At 45.5% G+C, this 13,355-nt stretch overlaps 1 protein-coding gene across 1 annotated transcript; it reads left to right on the plus strand.

The window, feature by feature from the left end:
- Positions 1 to 11,929: 11,929 nt before the first annotated feature.
- On the plus strand, positions 11,930 to 13,146 carry TPBG (trophoblast glycoprotein). The gene has a single exon (XM_010126712.2). The coding sequence runs from the start codon at positions 11,977 to 11,979 to the stop codon at positions 13,102 to 13,104; it is 1,128 nt and encodes a 375-aa protein (XP_010125014.2). The 5' UTR covers positions 11,930 to 11,976; the 3' UTR covers positions 13,105 to 13,146.
- Positions 13,147 to 13,355: the final 209 nt, after the last annotated feature.

Raw genomic sequence — 13,355 nt, forward strand, 5'->3', positions numbered from 1 at the left:
AACATGCTTTTGAGAAAGCTGAAAAATATTTGAGATAACAAAATGATTGTTCCAGCTTTCGTGTTCTGTATCTTCACCAGTGTAAATGGCAACTATAAAACCTGGGAATTACTTCATACTATCTGAAATGGAAAACTATTTAATTCTGAGTCTGCAACATAAGTAATTGTGTAATCAGATTAAAACATTTCTACAGAGCTTCTGCTCCCATTAAAAACATCTGCAGAGTATCACATTACCTGTGGCTTTCATGACTTTACAGCATGGTCTGTCTCATACACATCTTGATTAAAATGCCAGTCCTAGCCTTTCTGGAGAGTTTTTCAACATATGTTTTCTTTCTCTTTTTTACTTCCACAGGCTCATTTTCTACCCTGGTCAACACTTTGTAAAAATAATCACACACCATCCAGGGCAAATATATAAGTAAGTAATGTTCCAGCAGAAGGCACCAAACAACCAAGGTTTATTTGGGTTTTTCAGAGAGATTTAGGAGACACCGAAGGAAGTGCTGAGAGTTAAAGCGAAGCACAAGCTTCAGTAATCCATCTGATTTTGGGGAACTGTTACTGTCTACCAGGTCAGTAAAAGTCTACTAAAATCTTTGGCTCATGAATCTGTGGCCAATAGTTCTGGCAAGTCATCCTATGCTCCTGAAAGGTGTTAACATGCTGTCACTGAAAAGGAGTGTGATTTTAAAAGCATCCTTGAAAATGCCAAACCCTTTGTTCAGCCCAAAAGATTAAAGTAATTAAGGACACCTCTATGTGGGTGTAAAAGACAAGTCAAGCTGTGATCTTGACTTGTTCATGGGGGCAGACAGCACATACACAAGCTAAGGGGTCAGTTAGGGCCATGCAGGTCTCTGTATGTGAAGGAGCAGATGAAAAAAAGAGTTGAACATGCTGGTGGGAAAAAGAGGCACTCAGAGCTTTCAGGGGATGTAAGGGATGGATGCCACATCATGGTTGTCAAATTGCCCAAGGAGCTGCGTGCTTCTCAGGCAGTCTGTGAAACCTCAAGAGTTAGTCATCAGGGCTGTCAAAGGATTGCAAGCTATATTTGATCACTGTCACAAATTCACTAAAACAGACAAGACTTGTCCAGAAAGGTCCATGATGCCACAGTCAACATTTTTTTTGCTTTGCTATAACGAAAAAAGATTTTTGGCTCTGTTGATCATGAGTGATGCTAATGACACTTAAAATTCTTCTTTGATTCCAGAAAGCCCAAGTTTGATGCCTTCTCTGCTTCTGAAGCCCTTTATTAACTTTAGATAGGAGAAAGGAATTTTCTGAATGGCGCTAAGTGCCTGCAAAATCGTAGAGATGTATGCATGAAGGAGAGTTGAAAAGACGTGTCCCGCGAGAGTGATGGATGTGCTCAGGAAATATGAGTTATGATTGTATCTTGAGTATTTGCCAAAGCATACATCTTGTACACATGCTTAAAGATCAGCTAAAAATCAATCCGTTATTTGTTTTCTAAAACCATTTTTTTCCATCAACTTTCAATTGTATTTGCCCTCAAAAAGTAAGGGGCAGGGAGAGGGGAGAGAGCATCTAAGAATGTTGATTAATGTTAACCTGTGCATTATTGTTCCTAGTGCCAATACTCTCTGTACAGATTACATACCAACTAACAGGTATGCTTTTTGGCAGGTTTGCTAGAATATGCGTGCAATTTTCAAAAACATCAAAAAGATTTAGAAACTGGGAAACTTGGACCTCTTAACATCCATCACTTCTGAAGACAAAATTTAGAAGAGCCTTTATCTTTACCATGGATTTCACTGTAAGGCTAGAGACACCTGAATTATCTCTGAGCAGGTTAACTGAGATACTTGTAGCTCTAGCCACAGCTACAAAGAACAGCATCTGGCAGTGTGTGCATTATATAGTTAGTTTTCCATTGCGTGGCTCCACTGGGTTTGAGGTCTGCTACCATATTATTTCCTGAAGGAAGAGCAGAAGAATACAGGCTTTTGAAACAGTTCTAGCCAGGGCTAGAGCTCCTAGCAGCATTAAGTGAAATCCTGTCCAATGCCAGCCTTTTTTCTCTTGTATTTTTACAGCTATTGAATAGGCATTTGTTCTCTTGCGACTCTGAACTGTGACTTGGCAACGTAAGATTGGCAAAGTGAAGGCATTTTTCAAACTGATACTAGATACTGGACAAAATGCCAATGGACTGGAGATTCAGCTGTCATGGCATATATAAAAGCTACCTCTACTGTATTTAAAAGCAACAGATTAATATCTTTGTAATACCTTTTGAGTTTCAGTTGAAAACACAGTGAAGAACAAATGAATGCATCCTGCCCTTTTTTTTTTTTTTCCCATCATCTCATCTGTTTCTGGTTCCTAGCTTGCTGCAGCTCTGTAAAGGTACATGAGTTTGCAGTTTGTCTAAGCATGACGGAAAGAACAAGTTGACTGGAAGGAATAAATGAAATACTGAAAGGGCAAAAAAGTGAGCAAGCTACTTTTCTTTCACTGTAGAATGGTAACATTTTTTTTAAAAGTTTTTCTTGCAGCCTTAAAAATGAAAAGGTATTATGCAGTTCCTATTCACTGGAATAGGAATATAGAAATGTAACAAGCCATGTGCCTGTATTTCTGCAAATACCGAAAACTGGCTTTTTCACATGAAAATTACTACTAAATACTGAAATTGTTTACCATTCAAGAAAGCATTCAAAGCCTAGTATTATTTAGCGCAGCTTAAATGCAGCCAAGACCTCCACACCCAGTGCAATCAGTTCCCAGTTATGGTAATAACTATCATCAGCAAATTTGTATTAGGAGCAATAAAACATATCAAGCACTGAAAACTTCAGTGGGATTTCGTTTTTTTCAGTATGACCTAAAGATGATTTAACCATCTTAATAACTGCTTTCTGGCCATTTTCCCTGGCACCACATTAATTGTAAAATGTCATGTTTATTTACTTGGTATCAGAATCCTGAACTTCAGAATATATTAACATAGTTATAAAAGAAACAACTTTCGCTGGCCTGGACCTAATTTCCTGTCATAAATCTCTTCAAGCAGGAAAGCCTCAGCAAGAAAGCCTTTGTTGGGTTGTCTTGCATCCCCTCCTTTGGAGGCTCAGTCTGCCTGGCTGTTGTGACACAGCCACCTATTCCTCACTCTGCTGCATTTCATGTGATGCATCTGTTTTTGTTTTTTTCTTTTTTTTTGTTTCAACATCACATAACAAAAAATTTGAAATCTGTCTTTCAAAAAAAAGTGTGCAACTTGTAGAATCAGGTTTCTTCCACTTAGGGGAACCCCTGTATCTGTTTGCTCGTATCGCCTTGAGGTTATCAGCAACTGGAAGCTGGTTTTTTTTCAGTTATTTCTTTTACCTTGTTCTTCCTTCTGCCTTTTTGAGGTATGAATAGTAGGGAAAAGAACACAGGGACTGAGAGCCTTAGCCTATGCTGTAGGCTGGGACTGTTCTGTTCCAAATGTCAGTCAGAGCAATCTTGGTTAGTTTCTGCTCTCCTCAATTTCCATGAAATAAATTGTGACTACACATGGTTCACCCTGAAACTAGTATGACCCTTCAATGTGCTTCACATCCATACTGCATTTTTGTGGAGGTGATCTCCACTCAGAGAAGGGAAGGAGCTTCAGAAAGATATTTTACCCACTTCAAGGCATTTTTGCTCTGTGAATGTGGCACAAGCAGGCCCTAACAAAACAAGGAAACAAGCCAACATCTTCATCTGCAAGACTTTGCAGGATCTATATTGTGCAAATGTGTTTCTAAGAGTTTATTCAAGAACAACAAGCATACACTGTTGCTGGTGCTGAAGTGCATTACAAATATATCAAAATCTAAAATTAAAGTGTTTAGCATTAGGGCATCTGTTGAATTTTAAGAGTAGTAAGTTTTTAATTCCTTATCAAATATTTTAATAAATATTTTCAATACATATATTCAGATAACCAGATAATTTCATAACTAGAATTGGTAAAAAAAAAATTTCTCCCAGAAAAATATGCCAATACTTTTCCTTGTCACTTGTTAGTTATATTGTAGGGAAAGACAGATCAAAAATAGACTTTGAAAAATCAAAAGTTTTCTGTTTCTCCTTATGTTCAGAAATTACAAATTTAAATATTTTAAAATTCTGTCCCCTTCATTCTCATGTCTCCCCCTGTATTTGGCCACAGAATATAACAGATTTAATTAGGTCCACTGCTTCATTTACATCTTTTCCATTCTTTTGGCCTCCTACGACTGAAATCTTTCAGAGCTAGAAAATTAAAAGATATGCTGTAAACATTTGACTATTTTTTTAAAAACACTTTCAAAATATTAAGGATGCTTTTTTTTTTAATAATTTCAGGTTAAAAGAGAAGAATACTTCAACAAAAGGAGAATCTTTTGATGGGAAAATCTTTCAAGTGCAAAAATTTAGCTAAGAGTTCATGGTACTGAAGTTTTTCTAGCTCTTGCTTGGCAGGTCCCTCAGCCACAAATCACTGACGTTGGGAAAAAATATTGAGGAGTTCATGTTTGTATGGAATTCAATGTCTTTCTTCAGCAAACTCTGTTGGCCACCATAAGAGACAAAATGCTGGACTAGGCAAACTTTTGCCCCAGTGTCATAACAAGACTTCCGTTCTTTTTCTGGCACTGAAGTTCTTTCCAGTTTATATTCAGGAGAAATAAACCTAATGAGGCAGACCTCAAACCATTTATGACATCAAACTGGTAATTATAACAGACTTTATAATGTAAAAATGCATGTAATACCCATAAAGAGTGCTAAAATAGTTCAGTAAGCTCAGTAGCATTAACTTTCAATGTCTAGCTGGTGATGACACACACATGCTCCATTATTGCATTAAATCCTTAAAAATAGCATATTTTTAAGCATGCAAACTTGGACAGAGAAAGCTGAGGGTAATTACCCTCTTCACTCAGTTTTACAGTCCACTTTCAGGCGGCGGTATCTTCTGGGGCTTTTTGCTTGGGCAAGCCATACCTTTTTAAAGTTAATTTAGTCTTTCCATGTAAGTCAGTATCCATCTAGTCTCTGAATTACTGTTACTGCTCTTTTTCTTTGTTCTTTCTTTCTTGTAATTTTTTGTAGCCATAGGATGCCAGAACAGAATGCAGTATTTCAGGTGTAGTCACCGGTGGTAAAAGGGAGGGAAAGTATCATCTTCCTCCATTGCTGACAGAACGTGTGACCGTTACAAAAAAATCACTGTCCTCCTTGTTCCTTCCACCTCCTTCCAATTTCTAAATAGACATTCCTTTCAAAACACCTGGGTCATAGTAACCCAGAAAGATGCAAAGACTTGAGATAAAGCAGGAGAAGGCTGGGAAGGCAAAGCAAAAGAGGAAGAATTCAGTAGAGAAGGACTATATAAACCTACATGTGTCACAGTTGTCAAAAGCAGGTAACAAAGGATCAATATCATGGAAGAAGCAGGGAACAGATTCACTAGGATTTTTAATCTTGTGTATTCAATCAAACTTGTAACTAAGTGGAGGTAAATCCTAACCAGGCAGCGAGGTTGCATTTTACATCTGCTTTGTCGAATCGTAAACAACGGCACAACGTGTAAGACAGCAGAGAATCAAACCCCATATGTTCTCAAATCTGCTGAGCCTTTTATATGCCTTTTTTTTTTTAATGGGAAATTCATCAAATTCAACTCCTCCCTGCAAAGACTTTCAGTTTCAACAGATTAACATGTTTTCATGAAAGAGGCTTTACATGGAAGTACTCCCAACTTGCAGTCCTCTGCGGTTAGGGCTCCCGCAGCCCTGCGTGCTGAAGCCGGCCACGCTTACCCACAGGGAAGCAGGGCAAACTGGGAAACACCCTTGGCACCGCGAGTGGCTGCGAAACCTCAGCACAGCCTGCAGAGCGAGGAATGAGTGGGACTGTCATCTGTAGTGTGAGGAACACATTGGCCCAGATTCCCTGCAGATCTGGGTTTCTGCTTTTCAGAGCCAGCAGGGAAAACATGTTTCAGCTCTCCCTTCCTTTCCCTCACCATAGCAAGGAGACTGCCCTAACCTATGCCATCTTTTAGAAGTCCCCTAGATACCAGTAGCAGGTGTCAGCTGGAACCCAGCACCTCAGTCCAAGCGGATGCCTTCCCCAAACACCATAACTGAGACAAAATTGCAAGCTGGTTCAAAAACCAGGATTTTGAGTTCAGCGTCTGCTGAGAGGGTCTGTGTGCAGCAAGGCGGGTCACCGTGGCAGAGAGCAACACTAATCCAATAGATAATCCGCTCTGCCGACTTGCCAGCATTGCCATCAGACTCCTAGATTGCTGCTCCTTGAAAGGACATCCCAAGTGGACATGAACAACTTACAAGTTTGCCAGCTGAAGCCTGCTCACATAAGCCACCAGCAGTGAAAAAAAGAGGAATAAGGAGTAATCAGGAGGTGAGCCCTTTTGGTCTTCCAAAAAGGACTAAAATCAGAAGGCTTATTTTGCAGCAGGAAGAGTTTTACTGGCTGCAGTGATTTACTCTAAGTAGAATTTACAGGGAACTTAGTCAGGTCATAGAACTAAACCTTAAATTGTTAAAATTAAAGTAATGAAAAAAAACCCAAACATTTTAAATTCCATATAGTAATCTATCAAAGGTAGCTTGGAAGTAAAAGACATGCATCATTCCTGAGCAAGGAAAGAATAAAAGCAGGATTGAAAGTTTAGCCTGACCTGTTTAAGCATGTCCAGTTCTCAGTTATATTCTGATGAACTCGTAAGTGGTTATTCAACTTGTCTCCTGTTGCAGATTTGCTACATGTCAGAGCATGCAGAGCTGGAGTACAGACAGAGGGATGCACACACAATGGCAGCACCTGGAGTACAGCAGCTCCTCTTCCCAAGGCGTTTTGACTCGTCTATTCTTGACCCCAGCTCTGGTAGGCAGCTTTGCTGGAAGAAGTCACTATTGTTTCCTTCTCATTTGAGTAACACATTTTAGCAATAAACTGCTACCAGCTGTAGGTATAGACTTTTATGTCCATCAAGGTGAGCAGGTACAGAGTCTGTCTTTACAGTTTCACCAGCTTTCAGTGTTGCTCATATTCAGGTGGGGGCACTTTGTCTCCTGTCATCCCTTCAATCTCCACCTAAGGCATGCAAGAGTCCCTAGAATTTACAACAGTGCATTATTACACATACCCAGTTAATATATTTTTAAAGACCCCCCCCAAAAAGGTTACTTTTAGCTAAAATAATTTTCTGTTAGTACTGGGAAAGTTTAATGTGTTTCTGCAGTATTAAAAACCAACGTTCTTTGTACTAGACTGGCTTTTGATATTTCAGTATAAAAATAGATAGCATGTAAGAAAATGCAAACATGGTCTTATCATGTATAGTGATTAATGGCTGCATGATTTCCATGCAGATGCGTAGATAATCATAGGATTTATCCTGCATTCATCATATAGACAGTGAAAACCAGAACAGACCAGCAGATCATTTGGACAGGGTGTTTTTATGTCTGGAACAAAATGCCAAGTTAAAAAAAAAACAAAAAAAGAGTACTTGAAGATTGTCTTCTGTCCTTTTTCAATTTGTATAGAAATTAATAGCTATATACATAAGTTTAAGTGCATCTAAAAAAAAAACCTGGAACATGAATGTTTATGGGTGTGAGAATGTGAATGCTGAATAAAACATTCACGCAAAAATTCAAGGCAGCATTTGGCTGCCTAGGTATTTTTATGCCACCATTTTAAGAATTCTGATGGTGTTTCTCCAAATGAAGCCAAGTCCCGAGGGAAACAGAAGGTGTCCTTTGGAGGACCTGCTGGATCTCTCCATGTGAGGAAGCAGATGGAAGTTGCAGCTTGTTCTTCCACTTTTGTGGGAAGATATTTTTGGTAAAAGAGAAGAATTCTAGTCTCTGTGCTACTGCTCACTTGGTGTATAATCTTTAGCACATCAGAAATACCCTTCCAGGGCCACTTCCTATGAAGTGCTGAGTATCTTCATGCAATATTGAGACAACGTAGAAACATTTCACAGAAGAAACACAAATTTCCCTGTCAGTAAAGAAAAAAAAAAATATTATAGCTATTGCATGGAGTCCTATTCCACACTATTCCAGCTCCTTGGACATCAGCTGAAGTCAGGCCACTCAGAATCTCATAAAAAGCATCCAGCATTGTTTAGGATCTGGCCAAGGGGCTTCGTGAAGATTATTTAGGATGGGTTTAACGTCAATTAACTTAATTAACAGCCTTAAATTTCATTGTCTAAAATAATCTTACAGGTTTTCCTAAGGACAGTGGAGTGACACGAGCACCTACAAATGCACTGTATTCCTTGCTATGGTAGAGAGCCTTAAAAGGGGTATGGCAACTCCAATAATGCCAAGCAGTATAGTTATCACAGGTTGTCCCTAGGACTCTCTGCATTTCCTTAGGTAGGTGTCACATTTGCACTTTAGGGGAGCTGAAATAATGGGGTACTGATTTTCAAAAGCAAGCAGATCTCGTCACTGTCACACGAAGCAAGCTTTAGTCTTCTGGAGAAGAACAGTCAAAAGTTGCTTTCATGATTGCAGATGACCAGCACATCACCCAGCCTCAGCCTGGAGCAGCAGAAACACCAAGAGACTGAAGCATTGCCCCAACCCACCCGCCCACCCACCCCCCTTAACGTGAGCTTCTCAGTCAGCCTGTAGGAATATCAGCCACAGGAACAGTTTCCTTATGGTAAATTGTCTTCCAGTTTGAGCCAAGACGATGTATTTTCAAATACTGTATTTTATCTCAGTCAGAAGTTTTGCATAAACTTAATGCAAAAAGCTGTGAGATGAGATTCTTTGGGCTGTGCAATGCAAATTCACACATCAATCAATTGTAATAGGCAAAACTGACGTGAAAATACATCAAGGGTTTTTTTCTTCATTTTCCTAGCAGATTACAAACACGTCCAGGAAATCCACTCAGTACAGGTGTTTTCACCAGAAAGTAATGTCTCCTTTTCGGAGCACGCCTCTGAGAAAAGTGGGTTTATTTAAACAAGAAGAGAAGAGAGCAGATTAACAAGTGTTTTTCTTCCTCTTGCAATCTTAAGCACGCCTAGCCGGTGCAATTTACTAGTGGAATAATACAAAACAATAGGAAAATATTTGTTATTTATTATTTGCATTACTGCAGCACATGCAAGCACCTGTCAGGGAGCACTCCACAAACATGGAACAGAACCACGTTCCCTGCCCAAAGAGGTAACCTGCTGTGCAGGGCAAGAGGCACAGACTCACCTGGACAGTGACGGAGAGCCAGGAGCTGCTCCAACAGCTTTGGTCAGCACGGTGAGCATATCAGTGGAATTGCTCTTAAAAATTAAAATGACGTATTAAAAATGACATTGTATCTAAACATTTTATAAAGAATGGTTATGGGAATGCTCAATAAGTATTTTTTCTATGATTTATCTCAGATTTTTTGTTAATATTTTCAGTTCCCTGTTTTTAAAAGCTGTCTCCTTTTGGAAACTACTTCTTACTAGTCAATGAATTTCACTGTTGTCTAGTAGGCTGATTTAGGGGTTTTTTTTCCTTTGACTTTTCCAAAGAATTTTAATAGATTAGAACATGTCTTTCTCTTACAAAATGCAAGATATCTTTACCTATCTACTTTTCTAAGCATTATACCGGAACAGGCATGTGGAAATGGAACGCAAATACATTTTAACAAACTAAAAACTCCTCCCATGTAGTGCCACTGTTCTTCTAACTCAACTCGAAGCAATAACTTCCCAAGCTTCTGGAACTGCTTGCGAGTCCAAGATCTCACTTGTATCACTATTACTTCAGCCACTCCGTATTTCTTTTCTCCGTAATCTTCATGTAAAGAGCACGGTGGTCTCTCAGGTGGGCAGCCCCTGCCTGCCACCCCAACCTCAGACTTTTCTGCACCATAATACCACTGTCAAGCCAGAGAGGGGGAAAAAAATCCTACAGAAATCAGTGGTTTAGCTGATTATTCCTCAGATTCTGGGGCCGATTTTCTCAAGCCTTTGTACCGCATTCAGCTGTTCATTTCTCCTATGGCTCTTGACAGTTGTAAGATTTCTGCTGACTTTACCAAAAAAAAGCAACCTAGTTGATCAGGAAAGCAGAAGGAGCGCAACTCCGACATATGGGGAGAAGGAAATATTGTGTAAGCAGTCATCGGAAGGGTGAGGAAAACCCAAAGGGACCACAGACCCAAAGCGCTCGGATTCACATTGCTGAAAGCAGATTATTTGGATATACTGGTATGTCTTCTGCGTTAATTAGATGGTATGTAACTATTTCAGTCACTTCACAGGGACCAGTGGCCCAAGTCAGCCCCCATGATAGCTCCCACCACTCACCTCTTCCTCCAATGTCCCCTCCATGGAGCAACCAAACCGAGTAACCCATCTACAAAACAGCATTTGTACCACCCGGACTGTTCAGCTGTGCCCGGGCAGTGCTGGGACAGCCGTAGCGAGTGAAACTGGCAAATATTTTACGTACAGGCACATATTTACGCTTTTTCTTCACCATGATAAAGTTGAAATCTCAGACTTCAGCTGCCGCTTTGCATTATTAGTAGTAGTAATTTTAGGACCCCTATAGATTCCGGAGAGTTTGGCAGATTTTTTTTTTTTTTTGCTTTAGTTTTGCGGCTTGTTCAGTGCCTTTTGTTGCTGGTGTCGTGTCCCCCGCCCCCCGAAACGCTTTCCCTGGATAAAGGGATCGGTCTCGCCCTCCCCCCCCAACGCTAAGACCCGCACGCCCCCTCGCCTCCTCTCCGCACCCGGGCCGGGCCATCCCGTATCGCCAGCAGCCGCCAAGGCTCCTCCCGCCCTGGAAATCCCTCGGGATTTCCCCAGTCCTGTCGGCATCAGCCCGCCGAACGGGGACAACTGCGGATAACAGCAGCCAGCACCTCCCGCCCGGCCCCAGTGCCAGTGCTGGGGCGAGCACAGGTACGGCGCAGCCGAGGAGGGGAGGGGGGCACGGGGATCTGGCAGCGCTCGCCGCCGCCGGTTCTCCCCTCGGGGGGCGGCCGGGAGTCGCGCCGCGCCGAGCCGCGCCGAGCCGCGCCGAGCCACCCGCCTCCTCCACCGCGCCGAGAGCAGCGCCACATGGAGCGGCTCCGCTCGGCGGCAAGGTGAGCCTCCGCCGGCACCACCTGGGCTGGGCGGAGGGGCGAGTGGAGCGGAGCTGCGGGCCGACTGGACCCTCCCGGTGGGCTCTCGGACTCGGGCGTCCGGCGGCGACAGCGCAGCAGCGGTGCGGAGGCGGCGAGCGGGAACCAGGCGGGGCGCGGTAGGCGGCGGGGCGGCCCCTCGGGGCAGGCGCGGGCGGTGTCTCCCCCCCGGCCGGGGCGGCGGTTGGTTTCTCCTGTAAGCGGAGGCAGGGCTAGGCGCGGCGAGGATTGGCGCGGAGTTGGCGGCGGTAGGTCGCGCTGGACGAGTTTGCTCTGCACGCGGGGCGGGAGGTGAGGGACTGGGCTCGGCGGTGGGTGTTGCGGGCGGGAGTTTGCACCGGTCGTGGCGCGGAGCTGCGGGACGCTGTGACAGGGCGGTGGATTCGACCCTTCCTTCCCTCCCTCCCTCCCTCCCTCCCGTGCTCCGCCAGCGGAGCCCCGGCCGGGCAAGCTGGAAGCGGGGGTGGCGGGGGGAGGTGGAAACTTGCTCCTCGGCCGGTTCCCCCGCGCTGCCTTGGGGCCGGCCCGCCCAGGCGAGCCACGTGTCGGGGGCGGGGGGCGAGGCGCGGGGCTGGGGGAAAGCAGGCGGGCGAGCGGAGCCGCGCCCCCCCTCCCTCCCATTTTGCCCTCTCCGTTTCCTCCCCTGCTGCAGGTCTCGCTGCGGGAAGCGGAGCGGAACCACCCTCAGAGGGGAAGCGCCTGCCCTCGGAGAAGGGGCTGCCCCGCCGCGTCGCCCAGAGCTGAAGGCGCCCGGAGGGGGAAAAGTTGTGTGCGGGGCCGTGCCGGGATGGCGGGACGCGGGGCGCTCCGCCTGGGGCTGCTGCTCGTCCTGCTGGGCTGCGGCTGGGGGCAGCAGCTCGGCGGGAGCTGCCCGGCCCTCTGCGAGTGCTCGGAGCCGGCCAAGACGGTGAAGTGCGTGAACAGGAACCTGGCCGCTGTGCCGCCCGACCTGCCGCCCTACGTGCGCACCCTCTTCATCACCGGCACCCGCCTGGCCCGCCTGCCCGCCGGCGCCTTCCCCGCCCGCCGCCTGCCCGACCTCGGCGCCCTCAACCTCAGCGGCAACCACCTGCAGGCCGTGGAGGCCGGAGCCCTCGCCTCCCTGCCCGCCCTGCGGCAGCTGGACCTCAGCGGCAACCCCCTGGCCTCCCTCAGCCCGCAGGCCTTCGGGGAGGTCGGCAGCCCGCTGGAGGAGCTGGTCCTGCGTGGGGCCGTGCGCGACCACGCTGTCCTGCTTAGCCTGGCCGCCATGCTGCAGTCCGGGGCCCTGCGCAACCTCAGCCGCCTGGAGCTGGCGGACAACGGGCTGCTGCTGCTGCCCGCTGGCATTTTCACTGCCCTGCCCACCCTGCGGCAGCTGGACCTTAGCAACAATTCCCTGGTGAGCCTGCGAAACGTCTCCTTCCAGGGGCTGGGCCAGCTGCAGAGCCTCGACCTCAGCGACAACTCCCTGGGTGTGCTGAGGAACGACACCCTGGCCCAGTTCCGTGGCCTGCCTGCCCTTCGGCACATTGACCTGGGCCGGAACACCTGGGTCTGTGACTGCGCCATCGAGGACCTGGTGGCCTGGCTCAAGGAGAGCGACCAGGTGGAGGGCAAAGAAGCCCTGACCTGTGCCTACCCTGACAAGATGCTGGGCAAAGCCCTGCTGAAGATCAACAGCTTGGACCTTAACTGCTCCGTGCCCATAGACCTGCCTTCCCAGCTGCAGACTTCGTACGTCTTCCTAGGGATAGTCTTGGCTCTCATTGGGGCCATTTTCCTCCTGGTTTTGTACTTGAACCGAAAAGGAATCAAAAAGTGGATGCACAACATCAGAGATGCCTGTAGGGATCACATGGAGGGCTACCACTACAGATACGAGATCAATGCAGACCCTAGGTTAACAAACCTCAGCTCCAACTCGGATGTCTGACAAAGCGCCGTGGACGTGGGGCAGTGCACAGTAGCTATGCATGAAAAGTAGACTTACGCTTTACCCTCGTGCTTGCTTCCCCCTCCCTGGAGAAATCTCAGACATGCTTGTAACGTGAGGAGGAGATGCCTCCCTGTGACATCAAGTTCAATTTTGTTTTGAGACGCTGGGCATTTGCGCATGGTGTTGGACTGTATGTAGGAAACAAGCTGCTACTTCTTTTCCTCCTTACCTGTCTGTACTTGTGGGAA

The sequence above is a fragment of the Chlamydotis macqueenii genome, chromosome 3 (assembly GCF_036417535.1).
Source record: "Chlamydotis macqueenii isolate bChlMac1 chromosome 3, bChlMac1.mat, whole genome shotgun sequence".
NCBI lineage: Eukaryota > Metazoa > Chordata > Aves > Otidiformes > Otididae > Chlamydotis > Chlamydotis macqueenii.